This window comes from Gorilla gorilla, chromosome 12, assembly GCF_029281585.2.
Source record: "Gorilla gorilla gorilla isolate KB3781 chromosome 12, NHGRI_mGorGor1-v2.1_pri, whole genome shotgun sequence".
Lineage (NCBI taxonomy): Eukaryota > Metazoa > Chordata > Mammalia > Primates > Hominidae > Gorilla > Gorilla gorilla.
The window spans coordinates 73260498-73282500 of NC_073236.2; the positions used below are offsets into that span (position 1 = coordinate 73260498).

Genomic DNA, 22003 nt, shown 5'->3' on the forward strand with positions numbered 1-22003 from the left:
CTATGCATCCATAAAAAAGGATGAGTTCATGACCTTCGCAGGGACATGGATGAAGCTGGAAACCATCATTCTCAGCAAACTAACACAGGAACAGAAAACTAAACACCACATGTTCTCACTCATAAGTGGGAGTTGAACAATGAGAACATGTGGGCACAGGGAGGGAAATATCACACAGTGAGGCCTGTCGGGGTGGTGTGCAAGGGGAGGGATAGCGTTAGGAGAAATACCTAATGTAGATGATGGGTTGATGGGTTGATGGGTGCAGCAAACCACCATGGGACATGTATACCTATGTAACAAACCCGCAGGTTCTGCACATGTATCCCAGAACTTAAAGTATATTAATAAAAAATCATATGTGTATACACATATAAAAGCCAACAATAAAGAAAAAATGGTTAAACAACAACAAAAAAATAATCTCACACCTGTATAGAGTAAGTTACATAAAACTTCCCCAAAACAAAAATCTCGTCCTATATTTTAAATTTTCTATGTACCATCCTAGGCTGTAGTATGAGGATCTTTGGACATTTTCACTGTATGGTGCCCCAACAGAACAGAGTCATCACCACAAGTATAAGAAATTCCCTTTTTGGCCAGGCGCAGTGGCTCATGCCTGTAATCCCAGCACTTTGGGAGGCCGAGGCTGGTGGATCACCAGAGGTCAGGAGTTCGAGACCAGCCTAACCAACATGGCAAAACCTTGTCTCTACCAAAAATAAAAAAATTAGCCAGGTATGGTGGTGCATTCCTGTAATCCCAGCTATTTGGGAGGCTGAGGCAGGAGAATTGCTTGAACCCAGGAGGCAGAGGTTGCAGTGAGCCAAAATTGTGCCATTGCACTCCAGCCTGGGCCACAAAAGTGAAACTCCATCTCAAAAAAAATAAATAAAAGAAAGAAAGAAAGAAAAAAAATTCCTTTTGTAAAAAAGGAATGGGATCATGTTTGATTGTTAGAAAACCACCTATAATCCCTTGAGAAGGGATAAATGGGCTTGCAGCTAATATAAAAAATTTAAGCACATTGCTATGTCATGAGAGAATGAATAGAAAAATAAAGGAAAATAGTCAAAATAGGAAATGGGCTCTCTGTGCTCTCATCATAACTATGCTACAACACTGTACACATAAAAAAGAGAAAAAGACATAACCAGATGAGGCAGAGAGGGTGAGCAGGCAGTCAGCACCTTTGAGTCATTTGGTAGATGAAAAAACTGGTAAAGTTGATTTCTTATAAACAAATAAAACCCTCCCTATAAATCTAGTTTTGCTTCCCCATAACTTACCAGAATCAAACTTTTCTAGTCGCAGTTAATAGGCAAGAGGTATTTTGAACCTTATTTTACCAACTGCAATTGTCACAAACCTAGTTCTCAAGATATCTAGAATATTTGGTAAAGTTTATCCATAATACTAAGGATTATCTTTCCATATCTTAAGATTTACCAGTAACATTGATGTCCTGAAATTCAAAGGCCAGACTACCAAATAGCTTCATCAAAAACCAAAGGTTATTGTGACCAGATGAGACCAGAGACACAAGAAGAAACTTTGTTAGTGGCCAAATATATTCCCCATCCTAACTTGGCTCCTGTGAGGAAATTCCACCTAGGACCCCCAAGGACACTCAACCTTAACCCAATCTGACCATCAAGAAGAGGTATGCCATTCAACCTGTAATCTTAACTGACACCACAAACTTCATTTTCTCACAGACACTTTAATGTGCGGTATAGAAAGAACATAAGCAGTTGTTTAAAAGGAATCCAGTAGACCCAAGGCCTTGTGGTAAGAATTTTATCAGTCTGCATCCCTTCTCAACCATTCACTTCCTCATCACTGCCTCCTCAGGTAAAAGTAGCAGACCTGTGGAACATTTCAGAGTGATGGACAGTGGAAGGGAGTCCTATGAGAGTGAAAATCTTGATAGCCCACCAAGTTTACAATGCCCTCTGTCCTGACACAAAAGGGCAGCCAAACAGTCTTCATTGTAAAATAAATACATATTTGGGAATAATACTAGATTCTCAATTTCTTGGAAGGCATCACTCACATTTAGAAATGGACACCAGTCCAGCCGGGCGTGGTGGCTCATGCCTGTAATCCCAGCTGTCAGGGAGGCAAGAGGCAGGAGGATAGCTTGAGCCCAGGAGTTTGAGACCTGCCTGGGCAATATAGCGAGACCCATTCTCCACAAAAAGGAAAAAAAAAAAAAAAAAGACAAAAAATAAATAAATAAGCATAACTCACCTTAGAAATGGACACCAGTCCTAAGCAGAATCTCTTTTTCCACAGAGAAAAATTAATCAGCTGATAATGATGATGTGGTAATGACAGCAGCTAACACATACATAATGCTTACCATTGCCAGGTATGGTTCAAAATTCTATATATTAACTTGTTTAATGTTCTCAACAGTCCTATAAGTAGGTACTAATATACTACTTCCATTTTATGGGTGAGTTTAGGCTGTTCCTGTGTCCAAAAAAGTCAAACCATCTCACGTAGAAATCTGATTTATTAAAAGCCTGTTCTCCATGAGTAGAGACCAATATTGGGTTGCTTCCATTCTCATCCTACACTGAAGCCCCCTCATGCCTGAATATCACTAGATGGCATCAGGAATACTGAATGAGACAGCAGGTAACTCCTAAAGAGAGCAACATTGGGAAATATGTGTGTTCCAGACAGTTCTCAATTCAGGGGTAAAGGGAGAAACAAACACTGGACTACCAATTCCTTGAGGGCAGGGATTGGTCTTACTCATTTCTGTCATCCCAGAACTTAGCACAATGCCCTCTATACAGAAGGGTCTCCATGAATGAATAAATGAATGAAAGAAATATAATGCTAAGCAATGCCTGACCACTTTCTTCTAAAGATCCTTCCTCATATGTCATTCTGTCTTCTCTCTTTCTAACGAGAGACAGAGAGAGAGAACTGGTAGACACATTTCAAAAATAAATGAACCAAAAAGTTATCAGTTACTAGGTTACTTCTTAACCTGGTAAAAAAGAAAATTGTTGCAATTGAGAAATCTGACTGACTTAGGTCCTGTTGTTTTCTCACTCACACCCTGTCAGGCCTTAGGTTATTTTCACCTATAAAATAGAGACACAAATCTCTGCTCCACCATAAGGGTGGTGGTGTGAGGCTCACAAATGAACGAGGGTGGGCACATTTCAGAATCTGAATGCATGAAAAATGAGTTATTTGCTTGAAAAATTTCCCACCTAGCATTGTACCTGGCACATAGTAGATTTTCAGTAAATATAGTTATTAAATAATGGAATATCACTGGGCATGGTGGCTCACGCCTGCAATCCCAGCACTTTGGGAGGCCGAGGTAGGCAGATCACAAGGTCAAGAGATTGAGACCATCCTGGCCAACATGGTGAAACCCCGTCTCTACTAAAAATACAAAAATTAGCTGGGTGTGGTGGTGTGCACCTGTAGTCCCAGCTACTCGGGAGGCTGAGGCAGGAGAATCACTTGAACCTGGAAGGCGGAGGTTGCAGTAAGCCGAGATCACGCCACCGCACTCCGGCCTGGCAACAGAGCGAGACTCCGTCTCAAAAAAAAAAAAAAAGGAATATCAGACCTAAAGAGCCACAAGTCTCTGATCCTCTAAACTCCATTTCATAAGACTTCATTTAAGAGGCTCAAAATTGTCAGCGCCAACTTCAGTAGATGGAATAAAACCAATCTCAGGTAAATGCCACTTCAGGTCAGAGTTGGAAAAGTTACATCCAACTGCACATGAAAATAAATAATACTGTCAGCCTTATGGAGAGGCAAGACTCATGAGAATAAAGAGATGCTCAAGGTACCAGGATTGAAAAATCAAGCCAATGGGCCCCAACTCTTGCAACCCTCCTCTTTTTGCTCCTTCTCCCCAGCATCCTAGGTCACAAACCAAAAGAATGGCAGCGTCATTGCTGTCATTTTGCTCCTCTGAAATAGGAACCTGGATTAGCTTTAGCTGGCTGAAGCTCAACCCAGATAAGTCCAGAGCAATGCTGATAGGCAGCAGGAAGGAATTTCAGGAAGTGACAAGAAATGCCACGTCATCCATCACAAAGAAAGCTTTCCCACAAAGTGGCCTGGGAGCTGGCTACATAGCAATGGGGGCTCAGAAAGATGCAGATAAACACAGAAATCTTTCCTAGCACCAGAATAGAGAGCCAACCACAAACAATTCATGCCCTTGCCACATCCTTCAGTGAGTAGTAGGAAGAATGTAGGATACCCTGCCTTCCACTTTCCCTGCTCATGCAGCCAAAAGGAACCTGAGCTTGCATGTCCTGGGTGCCCTCCTGCTGCAGGGGATCAGGATGCCTGAGGCAGCAGACTTGCCTCTCTGCTCATTTCTACCACATCAACCAGAGAATCACCAGAAATCCTGAGGATGTGTTTTTTTGTTTTTTTGTTTTTTTTTTTAACAGAGATTCTAGGCTACAGCCTTTCTGTTGCAGGGAAGGGTATGTGCCATGTCAGAAATAAACTCTTCCTAATTTCATTCTCCAAGTAATGGACATCATAATAATCTGCAATGGCATCTGTCATTGCAAAGATTTCCACCATTCTTCACAAAAGTTTCATAGGAAAGTAGAAGTCAGCAAGCAGTTATTCTCCAAAGAAATGCATAAGTAAAGAAATGAGACTTAGCAAAGAAGACTGGAGAGAGTGGAACTCTTCTTTCCTATCGTTTTCTTAGACAGCAAGAAATTCCCTATTGATTATATATGTTATGACTTTCTGATGGTTTTAAAATTTCATTCAAAGGGTCTGTTCTCACAAAAACGTACCCAAAACTTGTCTATCTTCAGGAGGAAATTTGTACTTTGAAAAACAGACAAAAAGATCAAATCTTTTTACCAAAAATATATTCTGCATTCTTAAATAATTCTAGTGACTACTTAAAAGGGCATATTGAGCTAGATCTCAGCCTGTACCTTCATTGGATAAATCACATAATATCCCAGTGTGCTAAATCTCCTTGAAAGAAACTCTGGCTTAGATTCTGCCATCTCAAATTGTCCCAAACTTCTATCTAAAGAGAAATTTTAGTCACTAGTATCCCAGAGGTTTCATTACGGCCACAGCTGTTAGTAGACCACATTTTCATCCTGAGTAGCCAGGGAAATATTTCAATGCAGTATATTTTTTGCTCAGAACTCTTTGAGAACACACCAAATAGGAAATAATTAGAATAACATTTACTTATCCTCACATATTAGCATTAAATTATTGGTTGTATTAGTGGCTTGCATTTACATTAAACTTGCAAATTATATAGACCCTTATTTCTATTCTATGAGCATTTGAATTTTTTCCCTGCATGCATATCTAATTATTTGCTTACCTCTTATCACTCCAGGAACCTAGAGTTCTTAATTCCATGGATTTCCACAGGGCAAGAATCTAGGCCACCGTTTATGCACAGAAATCAATTCAGCCATCACTACACTATGCATCAAAACAACATTTTAAGAGCAAAAGTTGAAGTCAGTGGCATTGAGCCAAAGCACCTCTCCTCTGAAGGAAAATGCAGTGAGATTTTTAAAGAGCAAATAGGGCAGGTTACCGAGCCTTACTGTCTCACCAAGAAATGGGGAATCCTTCATGGCCCGGGGCTTCTTGATTCAAATCTGGAGCTTAAGACTTTGTGCCTAAAGAAAAGTGCTGATTGCCTTATCCCCCAGTGCATTTCTGGAATGTCCCATGTAAATATTCACTGGATCAATTTTCTTTCTTTGCTCCTAGTGAGATCATATTAACCAATGACACTTTTATGTTTTTAATTAAAATCAAAAAGAGTATTTTGGCACCATAAGTCTATTGCATTTTTATAAGATCTTCATCTCTGAAACACAATCTTATATTAACATGACAGTTTCAAAAAAAATCATATTATCATAAATCATAGAAACATCATTGGCTTCTTTTAAATTGTATTCAATCTACTAACTACACCATTCACAAATTATAACAATCTATACAAATGTACATTAAAGCCATAAAAAGCTTTTCCAGCATATCCTTTTCCCACAGCCCAAATAAAGGTAAATTAAGAAAATCTGGCAAAAGGCATATATGTCTATTGCCATTTCCCACAGCAAATAGGGTGTTTTCCTCTGGGAATAAAACATTTTCTTTAAACTACTGTTTATAACCCTTATCAGCTCAACTGCAATAGAGCCATCAAGTCCAATCTCTTGTGGAAAAAAGTCAAGGTCAACAAGTACTTGCATTTTTGTTTTTTCTTTAGCTGCAATTGCTACTGACATCCAATTGGGTAATAAACATGAGGTCTGTCAAATGTTCCCAAAGAACAGGTGATCCAAAAGCTATCTCAGCACAAGGCCATTGCCAGGCAATCAAACAATCTTGTTATAACAATTATGATTTGAGTACATTTATTTATAGATGCAAGCATCTGTCAGTTCTGAATGAATATTGCCAGACAATTCCCACCATTGCGGTCATAAGAATGAGGAAGTACAAGAGGGCTCTTGCTAGAGTTACTCACCAACAATAATGTGTACCCTGATGAGCAGAGTACCATCCAAAGAAAAGGCTTTCTCCTCTTATCTTTTCTATTTAAAGGCAATTTTGTGTAGCTCAATACAACCATGTCCTTTACTATGCCAGCCAGGTTCCTGAGCCCAGTTGTCTTTCTCTGCCTGAAAACCAATTCTACGGTTATGTGTGCGTGTGTCTATTTGGAATTGTTGCATTATTCCTTTAAGCCAGCATGGTTGCTACATTCAAAAACACTCCATTTTAACTTGAAAAGTGCTAGAATTTGTTTAGCACGTTTAATCCTAAAAAGTCAGATAGATGTTTGGAATAAAGACCACATAGTTCTTTCCAATTCATCATGAAGCTCACTGATATCAACAGGAGTTATGCATTTGGATCTGGGCAGCACATGGCTCCATGCCATGTGCAACTTACGGATTAAAAATAGAATCTGTTCCAGCTGCAAAGTAAGACATGTTAAACTTACGGCCTCCATTTGAAATATGAAAATTAAATCTACGGACTATGGCTAGTGTCTAAGATGATGACTCTGATCCACATAATGCAAACCTATTGCTTCCATTTCAGTTATGGAAAATGAGCCTAAGGTCTATTCTTGGGGCATAAAAGCAATGCTTCCACTTCTCGCTATGTAACTTGTATTAACATTCCATTATTTAGTGGAGCAATTAATGTTTTCCAAAGCTGATTCCTTCACTATCAAGAGCATCAGGAAAAATGGAAACAAAGTAAAGCTAATTCTTCTAAAAACACATAAATCCACATCTTGGGGAAGAAAGTAAAAACTAAAAACAAAACAAGAAATTCTAGACACACAAAATGAAGTACGCTACTTTGAAAGACAGCTTTCAATGTAGACACACTAAGTACCAGGTGATAGTGTTTTTAGCCAAATAAATACTGTTTCAGTGTAAAAAGGTATCCTTCATTCTTTAACATTCTGGCAAAAAGTCAACATAACCAGAGTTGTATCAGCAGGCATAACGGTATACTGTTTCTAATCCTGCATTCTATTAAGTCTTGGGCAGGTAATCTGAAGACTCTACATAGAAAGAAAAATTAGCAGCTGAGAAGTGGGAAAGGCTGAAGCACACCAGGATTAGAATCCACTGGGAGCACATAAACATGAAGGCCCATGAGGCAAAACATCTATTCTGCAAATACTCAGGAAATGTTCATCAATCAGTTGTCAAGCAAAGGGGGAAGTCACCTCATTTTCAGAGCAGTAAACTGATGAAATGAGTCACCAAATTCCCATGACAGCTTGGCTGGCCTCTTCCTTTCCACCCAGCCCCTGGTCTCCACGGAGCCGGAGCCTTCTTTGAGGGAAAGCAGTGCAGCAGAGAGAATTAGCAGGATTTCTGCAAGCCATCCTCAGGAACAGGTGGGAAAAGCATCACCTCTGCCCAGCAAGGGTGTAGGAGAAAAGCCACAGCCATCAATGACCAGCTGCATTTTCTCCCATCTAGAGTGGCAATGCTACATTCAGAAGAAGACAAAGAAAGAGCATGCCAATGGGACCTGTAGTCTGTGTAGTCAGTCTTCTGAAACCTTGGCATCATCCCAGAGCCTTTGCACTCCACTACCCTCTGCGTCCACCGTTTCTCTGTCCAGTCCAGTCTTCCTCCTCAAAGCTACTCTCTCTAGCCTCCTCCCTCTGCCTAAGTAAAGTTCTGCAACATTTCTGAATAACTATCATGCTGACTCCAGCCTCCCCCTGCTCCAATTCCTCCTTCACTTCCATCCAACCATGCCACAACCCTCACATTTCCAATGACTCCCTACTGCCTGCTAAACCAATGCCAGAATGACAAATATGGGCTTAAGATGACAAATATGACCCTTTGTGGTCTTGCCCCTGTTACCTCTTGGGCCTCACCTCAGACTCTTCCTCTCTCACACCCACTCTCTACTCATGCTGAAGCACACACAAAGTCTCCAAAGTGGCATGCTCTCTCTCCTTCCTACCTTTATACAAGCGAATTTTTTTTTTCCTTACATGCCCCTCTTCTCCATCTCTCCCAAGTTTCCATCATAGACTTGCTCTCTTAGGAGACTGAGTGGGAGATCAGAAATAGAAAACCCATTTCTTCTAGGGCTAACTCCGGGGGACGAGGTAGTGGTTGCTGGAGCACTGTGTGGAGAAGGACCTGCATCTGCACTCCTTTCAGGCCCCGTGACAAGGGTGCTGTGATCCATTAAAAATGGCCACCATGGAAAGACTAGAGAGAGGCCCATCCGATGACAGGCAGGTGCTGCCCCTGTGCCAGTTTGTTAGGTACCATTCCTCTACTTCCAAATTACTCAGAACCTGCTCACTAGGGAGACTTAACCTACGATATACTAAACTGTCTGTTCCTCCACCAGACTGTCAGTTTCTCGATTCCAGAAATGACCTCTTTCACTCTGAATTCCCACATTTAGCACAGGACCGGTATGCAGTGGACATTTAATTAATTCAGTTAATAAGTGGGAATATTTCTCTTTTCACTTCCATCTTTGGGAGTAATCCTCTCATATGCTTAAAATGTACATCAAGCAATACTTTTATTTGTAGTAAATGTAGAGGGGATGTTTTTGGTGCCAGGATGAGGTAAGCCAAATATTCATAACACTCAGCCCCCTCCAGCTTTATAGGCTGAAGTCATATTCCCTCAGAACTTTCATTTTTAAGGACTGCAGCATCAGAACCTTCCATTCTGGCATCCCATCTCAGCCTCTCAGCATCTCCATTCTAACCATTGTTTACCTGAATCTCTCTGGCTCCATTAACCCTGTTCCCAGGGATAATAACCAGAGCAACAACAGCATCCTCAACCCCATTCGTGACTTCAGATGGAGGGAGAAAAGACTGGAGAATGAGGCGAACCCACCAGAGAATGGTCAGAAGAAGGAGACAGACAAATGAAGAAAGGCCTCATGGCATCACCAAATACTCAGCACCTTGGCTCACATCAAAATAGGCTGTCATTCATTTCAACCATGAAAATCAAGACTCAGTTAGATTCCAATGAGTTAAAGAAACAAAAGGATGAATATGATTACAGATACCTAGTCCAATCAATCAAATATGTATCAGCAATTATTATAACTGCAGCATTGTTCTAGGAGCTGGGGAATGTAAGAGGAGTCCTACAGATGCTGTCAAGGATGCCAGCCTCTGCCATTTCCCCGGACTCCCTGTGTGAGGATACGAGGAGAATTTCTCTCAGATCTTAATGCTGGTCAAATCAATTCTTCTGAGCAACTTCCATGGATGTTGTAAATCTTGTAATTAATTATATTTCAGTCTTTCTTTTAGCTGCTAGGAAGCTCAGGGCCAAATTAATACCTATTTCTAGTAATTGTACATGATCTTATAATTTATATTGCTTGGTACTACCCTTATTTCTTGGCTTTTTGTTTATTTTGCTTTCATTCTAATTCATTCATCTACACATTTTTTATCCTATTGTATACTATAAACTTTTGTTAATTTCCTTAAATCCTTTCTTAGAATGAGAAGGAGAATATATATACATATTTATATTTATGCATATATAAATATATACAATATATAAATATGTTATTTATTAAATAAATATATAAATTTATTTTATATTTTATATATAATATATTTATTATATATTTATTTTATAAATAACATATTTATAAATATTTTTATGAATATACATATTTATAAAATAAATAATACATATTTATTTATATAGCTGTGCATATTTATATTTTATATTTATAAATGATATTTATATTCATATATTTATATGTATATGTGTATATATATATGCATTTTAAAATCAATATATCCTTTTCTCCCAAGGTATTAAAGTATAAAAGGGTATCAAGGTGCTACCTGTCCTGGTTGTCATAAGTAGTAGGGGCACTCAAGGAAAGAGTCAAACTACAACAGTAAATGCTAATAACCTAGCAACAAGCCCATTGGCAAATTCAATATTTTCTGCATTCACTCTTTAGTTCTCTTTTTCTTAAAAATATACATTTTTTTAAAATGTAAGCTTTGCTACGTAAGGTCATATTCTCCTTTTCTTCTAATATGAAAATAAGTAACAGGAAGTTCTGCTGTCTTCACTCTTTGTTACAAAATAAAGTGAGCAATGTTAGGAGGGAATGCATATGAATTGATATTGGTAAGTGGGAGAAAGCCAAACTAATTGTACTAATCAAATAGAATGCTTTTAGGTTAAGCAATTATGGAAAACTATATGCAAGACTGAGCTAATCCACAAAGCCAGACACTTGAGCAAAACCCAACTTTACCAACTACATTTCTGGGACTAATCAATACAACAGGTAGACCATGCCTACATTTTTTTTTTCCTGAGGAAAATGCTTGGCATAAATTTACTGTTTGGGTTAGTTTTTGCTAGGCCAACAGCCAAAGCCTCTACTACTATTCTTAATTAGTGCTATCACCCATGATAAAGAGAAATAACGTCAGGGGGAGAGTGAAATATCACAGCCCAGGGAGGGTAGAATCATGGCTGCTACTGGGAAGGGCATAGGACATAAAAACATCCTCCCAGGGTAGCATAGTTACCCTTGCTACAGGGTCCTGTCTCAGAATTCAGTCTCACCTCAGCCCTATAATCCCTCAAAAGATCCTCAGATGCCGCTCCTGGCCTCCACCCATCTTCTGTTAGATGATCACTGCGGGGCAGAGGGTGATGTCCAAGGGTAGGAGTACAGAGAACAAGTGATTAGGTGGATGGCATGATTTAAGGTCAAGACCTCCATATGCATGTGTTCTACATCCACGTATTCAACCAACTGAGGATAGAAGGTATTTGAAAAAAAAAAAATGGATGATTGCATATGTACTGAACACGTACAGACTTTTTTTCCTGTCATTATTTTCTAAACAATACAGTATAACAACTATTTGCAAAGCATGTACATTGTACTAGGTATTATAAGTAATCAGAGATTATTTAAAGTATATGGGAGGATGTGCATAGGTTATATGCAAATACTATGCCATTTAATAGCAGGGAATTGAGCATCCGAAGATTTTGGTGTCTGCGGGGTTGAGGGGAGAGGGTCCTGGAACCAATCCCTGGGGGATACCAAGGGATGGCTATACATCCCCAAACCCATTTAACTTCTGACACTTAAGTTTAGAAGTTGTTAACCTGGGCTATATAGACACCTCCTCAAGGGAGATCCATGGTTAGAATTCAGGGGATATATGTACTTGAGAAGGGAAAAAATTACATTTTTATTATCAATAACTTCAATTAGAATTAGCATTTCCTTCATGCTTGTATGTAAGTAAGTAACAAACCACAGAACTATTAGCAGGACCTGTAACTTTGTTCCCAATGGAAATCATATGTGCATATCACAATATAGTTGTTATAAATATCTTAAAACATGACTTACATTTATCACTACTTCAAAAATTCAGCAGACAACAGAATTACTAGTAGATCTTGTTATTTAAGCCTATTTAACAGAGCACTTATATTACTCTCTCTCTCTCTCTCTCTCTCTCTATATATATATATATATATATATATATATTTTTTTTTTTTTTTTTGACATGGAGTCTCACTCTTGTTACCCAGGCTGGAGTGCAATGGCACGATCTCGGCTCACCGCAACCTCTGCCTTCCAGATTCAAGCGATTCTCCTGCCTCAGCCTCCCAAGTAGCTGGGATTACAGGCACGCACCACTATACCCGGCTAATTTTGTATTTTTAGTAGAGATGGGGTTTCTCAATGTTGGTCAGGCTGGTTTTGAACTCCTGACCTCAGGTGATCCGCCCACCTCGGCATCCCAAAGTGCTGGGATTACAGGCATGAGCCACTGCGCCCGGCCTTATATTACTATATTACAACTTGGCTTTAAAAAATATTTAGAAGATTGAATTTTAATACAATTCACTGCCCTTGTAGTCCTATGGGTTTTATTTTATACATTACTAAATATATTACTCTGATAAGGTATCCATTGGCTTCACCAGACTGCCAAAGGGGTCCTCTCCTCCTCAAAATGTCAAGATTCCCTTGAAGAAGATCAATCTGAGTCAGCAGCCAGGTGACTAATGGCGGTGAACACAATGATGATCCCAATGGTTCAGACAGCAGAGGCACTGGCTGGCTCATGGCAGTGTGGAAGGACTGGACCAAGTTTCCAAGAGTGGGCTCTGGAGCCAAGTCCACCTAACAGGGCCCCATAGATGCTGAATGTCTACACCTACCAAGGTAATGCTGTCCCTCTGCAATTTGAACCTAATACCCACCACGCTGTGTTTCATCCAGCAGGCCTGACCACGGAGTTCACCATGTCTGGGTCATTGGCATGTTGTGAAATAAATACACTCACAGCTCCCTAAGAATATCCAGTATTTAGCAAATATTTTACTTTGATATGCTTGATATTCTTGGTAGCACATAGGAACTTCCTAAGGGCAAATACTATGACCTACTCATTTTTATAGCTCACACAGAGTACCTGGCACACAGTAAGGGCTTAATCTATTTTTGATGACTTGACTAGAATGTATAAATTTACATTCCCATCCCCCGCTTAAACACAACTCATGATAATATTTTGGCTCATCTGCAGGAGAGATTATAATTCTAAACTCTTTTTATCTCCTTGGGCTACATTAAATGGATGCTTCCCTAAAATTAACTTCCTCACTTCTGCCTTGCCAAGAATGACACCATGTGAAGAATCTACCACCTGAAACAATGAATTCTCTCCTTATTTATTTCCTTGGGTAGAAACTGAAACACATGTTTGAGCTGTGCCAGGCTGTGTGTGGTGGCCCTGGAATGCCTGGGAGATCTGGCCTGAAAAACAAGTTATTGCTTATAGTTTAAAACCCAATGCAGACTCAAGAGAAGAAGGGAAGGTGAGAAAGGATAAGAGAATGAAAAGGCCTTACATAAAAACTGAATTAAATAATTACAGATTAAGACCTGGGTTTTTAAAGCTAATATCTCCATTTTCATCATTTACATAAAACAATACAATGCATGGTATTAATATGATGTGGAACATATTTCTCTGTATGTGATGTATTTTTGGAAAATATTTACAGTTTTGAAAAGAAAGAACTGAATATTATGAACAATTAACTTCCAGGTCCATGAAAACAGAAAATATATTCCACTATCACTGAAAAGCGAATGCCCTTCTAGCTAGGGGAGCTTTCTCTAATTTACAGCCAACTGAGTGAAACTGAAAAGAAGATACTTTTTAAAAAGTTTTCATGCCTCTGGCTGCAGAGCTAAATGATGAATTGACACAACATCATTATTCATATACTTCCTTACTACTTATTTCTCATTTTAAAATATTGCATGAGTCTTGGGAGACAAAAGTAGTCAATTCTAGGAAAATAAAAGAATTGGTGTATAATTTTAGATGTGCTACAAGTCACACCGGAGTTGGTATTTCTTAAAAAATGACAGCAACAACAAAATTTTAATCCATCACTTGCAACAAAACTCCAGTACCTGCACAGGTAACAGTGGCCAGTAGACAGATGTCACTGACATCACAAATCAAGTGTGCAAACCAAAGGGAAAACAGAATTGTGACTTACAGGTCACACAATAAATATTGCACCTTTTAAATTTCAAAAAAGAGAGTTCAAAATTTGATAAGAAATCCAGACCATGAATTCACACATAAATAAAAACGAGCAATCAACAGAAAATATAAGAAATGACTCTGTTGACTAATGCCCTGTCTTTTCCAATTGAGGGTCAGAACTATTCAAACCCAATCACATGAGGATGGAATCAGTAAAGGTCAATCAAAGACAAGCTGAAACTCCAACTGTCTAGCTGACCTTCAGAGCTTGTGACAAATTGCTATCAGTCAATGTCAACTAATGACAGGAGCTCTTTGGCTAATCAATTGTTCTAAAAATGATCAAGAAAACTACGCACAGGACAGCTCATTTTCACATCAATGCCTGTGAAGTATGAAAAGCTCATTTTTTGAGTTTTTAATAAGCTCATAAGTAAAGCAGTTACTTGGTAACAGAGGTCACCTTAAAGAAAAAGACAGAACCTTTGTCTGTCTTTTACGTATTCTTTTATTACCATATTACAGTAAAAATATGTCACAGATACGCTAGAGGGCTACATAATAGATAACACTTCATCCACTTTTCAGATAAATACTTCTGTGTTCGAAGAATATCTCTACTCGGCTGTAAATAATTTCAAATGCACTTTTTGATTGTTTAAGATGAAAAACAATGACCTCAAGTTTACTGGTGATGTTGCCTAATAATGAGAAGAGGCACTTTCTATGAAAATGCTTATGGCCAAGTTCGTGCCCCTAAATATAGTTACTACTTTTAGATGATGAAGTTATTTTTCTTTAAGATGACCTGATTTCATGATGCTAGAAGTCAAGCAGGTGGAAACCAGAACACTGTTACTCACATTTGATGAGTCAATAAAAGGAAAGGTGAGTATATTACAGGGTGTTCTTGGGAAAACAGTTCTCTGTCTCTACATCTCATTCAACATGTTTGATAAGTTAATAATATAGACTTTTTGATAACGGCCATTTGTGGAGCATAATAACTTCCTCTTTCTTTTTTACTCCTGACTTTTCCCACCAGGAAATCATTTTCCTATTCTGCCTGCCACTGCATGCAAAGGCCACACTTTAATTTGCAGGTCAACATTAAATATAACCAAAGGAACACACAGGGCTGCGATGCTCTAAGGCCTGTGGTCACAATTATATTTTACTTTTCTCTCCTCCCAAAAGTGTATTAGTCAAAATCATTACAGTGCCATTGAAATACCAGAAGTCCCTGGAGAGGTACAGGCTTAAGAAGCAAGTGTGAGCAAATAGAGATCATTCAAGTCACTGTGACCAACAGACAAATGAAACAACAAAAAATAAAAATTACCGTTTGTAACCATTTTCCTTCATTTTCAAGGTTCTTAGGTTATCATTTCGTTTGTAAAATATGTTAGATTTTTTCATTTTTTTTTAAAGAAAATTGTCTAGAAACAAGCAGTATTAACTTTGTGTTTTCAGCTGAAAAGCTGCAGTGACAGCAGTTTCAGATTACATCCTGAACCTGAGTCGCTACGGTAGTTTTTCAAATTAAAATATCTTCTGTGGCCTCAACCACTCTCAAGTTGTCCATAGGAAAGAAATAAAGGAGGGAGGGCAACACTTAAGCCGAGCCATAATTGGAAGTATGTGAAAAATGAAGTGTCAGTTTGGTCAATAAAGGGCAAAGGTCAAGGGGAACTGCAGCCCAAACTCTGTGCGAAATGTGCTCATTAAGACATCCAATCAGAGCGCTCCTTCCCACCTATCCCATTATTCATCGGACAGCTGACTGTTTCAAATGCCTGGGTTTGGGCTGTTATTACTTTTCTTCTTCATGTAAAAAAGGCGAGTGATATATAAATCGTTACTCAGTCATCTGGAACATAATGTGGCCCTTCCCCACCTCCCTCGCCCGGTGCTCCCCACCCCCTCTCAGGCCGCTCTGCCTGCTGGCTTCACAGGTCTGGAACAACTGCCTTGAGAGTCCCCTCAATAATAAATGGAATTGCCTTCTGCCTATAGGTTGCCTGGACTCACACAAAAGCTGGTGTGGAGGGGGATGGGGCAGTGCGAGGCACTGCAACTATTGATACATTATGATAGAGAAATGCAGTGCTTAGCATTAATCTTCTTTAAAGAAACATCCTGGCATGCTGGTTTTGCCTTTTTTTTTTTTAAGTGGTACTATTGTTATTCTGAGTCCTGCCCCCTAAAGGAGAAGTTCATAAGTGGGTTTTAGAGATTCCAGCAATCATTAAAAACCTTTAGGGTTGAAATGTATTACATCAAATTTCCATGTAGAAATAATACTTTTTCTTTATCCTCACAAAAGAGGAAAATATGATGAGCTTTCAGTGGAAAATGTTCTGCAAGAGCAATATCTTTACTTGTTCCCATGCTTCTATTCTTAATTCACTAAGTCTTTGAATGAGTGAAATGATATAGGCTCTTAATACATAATACCAATGAATCATATCAGTCATCATGCTCCCTTTGTAAATACTTCATTCATCATTCTACTTAGCATGCAAAACTAGCTTCTCCCTCCCCAACAGAACATTACCCCTCTGAGTTTAAGGTGATTCTATCTTATTCACAGCTAGGTCACCATTAGGGAGCACAGCGCCAGGTTCAGTACAGACAACTGGGGAAAGAGTTGTCAAATTGGTAACAGAAAGAATGTCTGTCAAATGATCTGTTTCTCCAGTAAAACAGTGTATCAAATAGGATGTCATAGTTAGGAGCTTGGTCTCTAGAGTCAGACTGCATAGATTCAAGTCCCGGCTTGAGCACCAGCCGGTGTGTGGCCTTGGACAAGTCTCCTTATCGCTCTGAGCCTCCGTGACCTCACTTGAAAAGTCAGGGGATGGAAATACCTACACTGACTGACAGCCCTTCATGTTCTATTTTATTATCTTTTTACCATCATTTATTTAGCTCTCTTAACTTTAAAGCAAAAACAGAGACCTGTCCAGACTCAAAAATGTGGTCAATCGTAGCTGAAGCTGCTTAAGAAGCATAGAGTGGCTGTGGCAGGCCTTTGGGGAAACAGTAAAAATCTAGGGGAAGAGGCACCCAATTTGCTTGAAGTTCTCCCACTCCAAAACACACAGTTCCTAGAGTAGGCTCTGATTATGGTCAGGCGGGCAGCCATGCACAGTAGGATGTAAAAGACACATGAAAGCCACACGTCTCTGCCATCATGTACCTCCCGTACCTATGAGACACTACTTGGCAGCCCTGGAAACAGCCACCCCATCCTAAAGCAGCTACAAAGCCAAGAGACCAAGATCCTGAAGCTGACTTTGAGAGTTACTCTTCAATATTTCTGAGCTATTACTTCTTTCTCCTGTGAAATGGGAAAATAAAGCAAGTAATTGCCAGGGATAAAATCAGGATTCAATCTGGTATCTTTGGAAGTACTTTGAGGAAGTTATGGAGTAAACAAAATCAATGTTGTAGCAACAGCAACAGAATCCCCAACCAAACACAGATGTGAGGCCCTCCCTCTTAAATGCCAATTGAAAAGGACTTTACTATTAAAGAATCAATCTCCTGCAAGGGCCACAAGTATTAATATTGAATGGAAGTATATATCATAAAAAGGGTCATCATGATAAATAATTTGAATTGAGGGAAAGATATATTGTGTAAATCGCGAATAAATATTAAATCCCTGAATAATAGTACCTTGATATTTTTGTAATTACACATCTTATGTACATTCTCTTTAGAATGCCCACGATCGGATTTTTTTTTTTTTCTTTTCCTAGATGGAGTCTTGCTCTGTCACCCAGGCTGGAGTGCTGTGGCATGATCTCGGCTCACTGCAACCTCCGCCTCCTGGGTTCAAGCAATTCTCCTGCCTCAGCCTCCCGAGTAGTTGGGATTATAGGCGCCTGCCACCACGCCTGGCTAACTTTTGTATTTTTAGTAGAGATGGGATTTCACCATGTGGGCCAGGCTGGTCTTGAACTCCTGACCTTGTGACCCCCCCTACCTCGGCCTCCTAAATTGCTGGGATTACAGGCGTGAGCCACTGCTCCCAGCCATGGATTTTGTATTTCTTTTTTTAATGTTTAGGTAAAAATGTGTACTAAAACTCTTTCACTGATCACAACAGCTACTAATTCAGCAAATTATCAGTCATTCAAAATTCCCCAAATTGCTCTAACCAGAAACTCTTACTGTATTTTGAAATCTTAGAACATTTAAAATTTCCTGCATAACTTATTTCATTTTATCTACTTTGAAAGTTCAAAAGAATAGGACTCAGTTGAGATGTATATATATATAGCCTGTTACATGCCTCCACTGTGTAGCAGATAAGGTTATTTAACAGAGGGCTAAAGCCTAGGGGATTTCTTTTTTGTTTTCTTTTCTTTCCTTTCTTTCTTTCTTTTCTTTTCTTTTTTTTTTTTTAACCACAGGTGCCATAATGAAGTGGTAAAAATGGAAAAGGAATGAGGAAAAAAGAAACGCAGTAAAAATAATATGTCAGAGAAAGTTTTAAAATATGTATTACTCCTGTCTGTGGGGGAAACACCTCTTTGGATATGTTCTTGACAGATTGAGTTATTTCTGTCTATTGGGTATGTATAAAGACATATTTATGGATTTATAAATCTTTTGAAGAGGGCTGTTATTTACCCAGTTGACTAAAATGGACTCAAACTGTGTAAATAACTATTTAGGACATGTACTACAGGCCAAATGCTGGCACAGCTTACACATCCATGCCTGCCAGAAAAGGCAAACAGGGAAAACATGGAAAAGCCACTGTGCACAGTTAATCCGAAGGCTGCACAAAGACCAAGCTCTGCAGTTCTCAGGGACGAAAAAAAGGTTTAGAAGGGTGATGGTTGGCATGGAAGTGTGCATAAGTTGTTGCAGCAACACTTTCAGGCATCATTCTGCATTTAGCAGGAATAAATTCAACTGCCAAAGAAAACCCACAAGGAAGGACAAATAAGACTGAAGGTGGGGCTCCCAACAGCTTCTGTTATCAAGCACAGAAAGGTGGGGTAGGGGAAACCAGCACAGAAAGTTTCTATTTGATGACAGTGGAAGTTATTCACTGTAGTTTTTTAGTAGAGAGATGAGGAAAGAGGGTCTGATGAGAAGAACCTTATTTAAGTAATTGGGAAACTGGAAGTTTAGGTCTGACGCTCCACTGGGACCTCAACAAATCACTCAGCTTCTTCGTACCTTATTCTTCTCCTCTGTCAAGTGGGGATAGACCTACTTAATCTGCTACCCAGGATTGTTTTTAAATGATTCAGCTGAGATCATTCAAATAAGATAATTTATGTGAAACTGCCCTAAAAACAACTAGGTATTGGACTCAAATATAAAACATAAAAAGAAAAAATATAGGAAGAAACATTATAAGTAGAAAGTAATGTGAATAATATGTAGTTCCTAGTTACAATCAAATTATTAAATAGGCCTTTGGAGAACACTTGTTGAAGGAAGAAGCAGCATACAACACTCCTAATTCCTTGTTACAGCATGTCAGAGGGGAAGAACTGGTATTGGGCATTTGCTATCTGAAAATCCTCTTATCATACTATGTTTGAGAAAACAGATGCATTACAATTTTAAATTCAAGTGCATTTCAGCAGTTTGCAAGCCTTCAATGCAGCAGCTGAACTATCTACCTATTCTCAGATGATATAAGTTTTGAAAAGCAAGAAATGAAAAAGAAAAAGAAACAAGCCAAACACTAGGCTGCGACCCCATGTAGCAATTTTGGGCTACAGGAAAAAGAATTTATATTCCATTTACACCTTTTCGAAAACTCATAGTGTAAGTAGAGTTATGAAAGTAGGGCTTTATATTGAAAGTGCTGACACCACCTTAACTATAGCACTCTGAACAGCAACGCCATAACACATACATACACACACTTGAAAGAAAAAAGGCCTCTTGGATTTATGCTGCATATCATTTTCCAGTAAAAGTCAGAGGTCAGAGGTTACCTCTCAGCTCTGAACCAGTTTACTATTCTGGGCTCCGTTTTTACTAGGCTTATAGTTGTGATGAAGTCAGCAACTTTTCTTTGAACAATAAAATGTCTCAAATGTTTAAAATTATATTTGTTGAAGTTATTCCCAGTACAAACAGCAATATGTGCCTCAAAAAAATTAACTTTCCTGTTTTTGTTTTCAAATTAATCACACTAAATTCATTGTAGACTTTGCAATTTTAATTGGTAGAGCCCAACTAAGTTAGACAACAAAATTCCTTTGTTGTCTAACAGCACTCCAGTGAAACATGATCATAAAACCAGATTTTAAAGTATGTACCTACTGTGGGCTCAGAGTCAACTTCAATAAAACAGCCTTTTTATATTCAGATAAAGAATTCTCTTTTAAACTTTAATTGCATTAATGGAACACAAAATCCACACAGCGGACTCTCATGAAAAGCAGTACAGATATTTGAATACTCAATTCGCCCTTTTGCTGAAGACTAGCTTGATGTTTAAACTTTATTTCCTACTAGTTATAGTCAAACATGCATAATCCATGGACACTCACATACACATAGGTATGTGCATTCACAGGACAACACAAATTAACCTGTTATCTTTCCATGTCTTCCTAAATTTTATTTAGTCTGGCTTTGCAATGAAGTCAAACACTTAGGAGATTCAGATAAGTAAAACCAGAAAAAAATGACTTCAACCCAGTGGAGAGGGAAGCCGAGCATGTGCTACTAAAGGGCTCACAGCCTTATAAGCATCCTAAGACATCATTAACTTGGAATCCTAGTGGGTGTTTCTTCATGAGCTCTTGAAAAGCCTCTGAGGGCAAGTAGTAATAATACTTTTTATTTGTATAGAAGGGTATGAGTGGCATACTATTTATTCACATTCAAACTTCTAAGCTACTTCTCTAATCTTGCCCTGAGTCAATTCACTACCCTGTTTTATGAAGCTGGCCAGGTGACAGACAGTTAAGCAGCTGGAATAGCACAGAAGAACAGGGTCAGAGAATAAAATAAGATGAGCTGATTCTCAAGTCAAAGGGGGTTTATCTTCTAGGAAAAACTGTATACTTAGTAACTCACTAGACATTTCTGATTTTTCAATCCTTAAAAATGAAACAAGTAGCAAAAGAGAATAACATCTCTCCTACCTTGCTCACTGCTGTTGTCCCCACTGTGTGACGTGTGGCCACCGCTGGAAGGGCCTGGGGTTCCTCCTGAACGAGTAGATGCCGTGTCATCATGATCTCTGTTCCAAGAGGGCTGTGGGGGCACAAATTAGAAACCCAAATAAGAGGCATCTGTGAACCCTTATTGGTAGGATCCCATGGCATAATGACAAAGCCATGGAGGGCTGGAGCACATAATCATGCCACCTTTCCCATCCCCCTTCAACCATGGTTCCAGCTCAGAGCTGCATTGGCACATTTATAATTTGCCAGTTTCTGCTTCCAAGCTAAAATAATATCTACAAATAGTTATTCTGTAAGTAATTGCATGCTTTATTACTAAGGAAAACAAAAACATTCCAGGCAAAGAGGAAAACAAAATGCCGCCACTGATTCTGACTATATTTTCAACATCAACAAACCCTCTGGCACAACAGTCTGCTACTCTGGAAATGCAAAATGAGAGTGGTGGTCTATAACACTGTGGTTTATAGGGGCCTCTGATTCATCCTAGAAGACAAACATGGCAGAGCTTTTAAGACCTCACAATTAGGCCTGGGTCCATAATAGCTAGTATGTGTCAGCTGTTTGCCGGATGGTACATGGCAAATGGACCAGGCATAGGGACAAAAAAGGAATGAGAATAACAATAGATTCACATGGACTGTGTACACTCAGCCCCATGCAGAGCCTTCTTGTACTATTGAACGGAAAACAGATGTTGCTTCTT

General features: G+C 39.0%; 1 protein-coding gene across 5 annotated transcripts in view; it reads right to left on the minus strand.

Moving 5' to 3' along the window:
• Window positions 1-22003, minus strand: part of MEIS1 (Meis homeobox 1) — a 202085-nt gene that overhangs the window by 151672 nt on the left and 28410 nt on the right. For all 5 annotated transcript variants that reach the window (XM_063695848.1, XM_004029332.5, XM_063695846.1 and 2 more), the window contains one exon: window positions 21256-21367. In XM_063695848.1, coding sequence (XP_063551918.1) covers window positions 21256-21367 — 112 coding nt within the window. The remainder of the gene's footprint in view (window positions 1-21255; window positions 21368-22003) is intronic.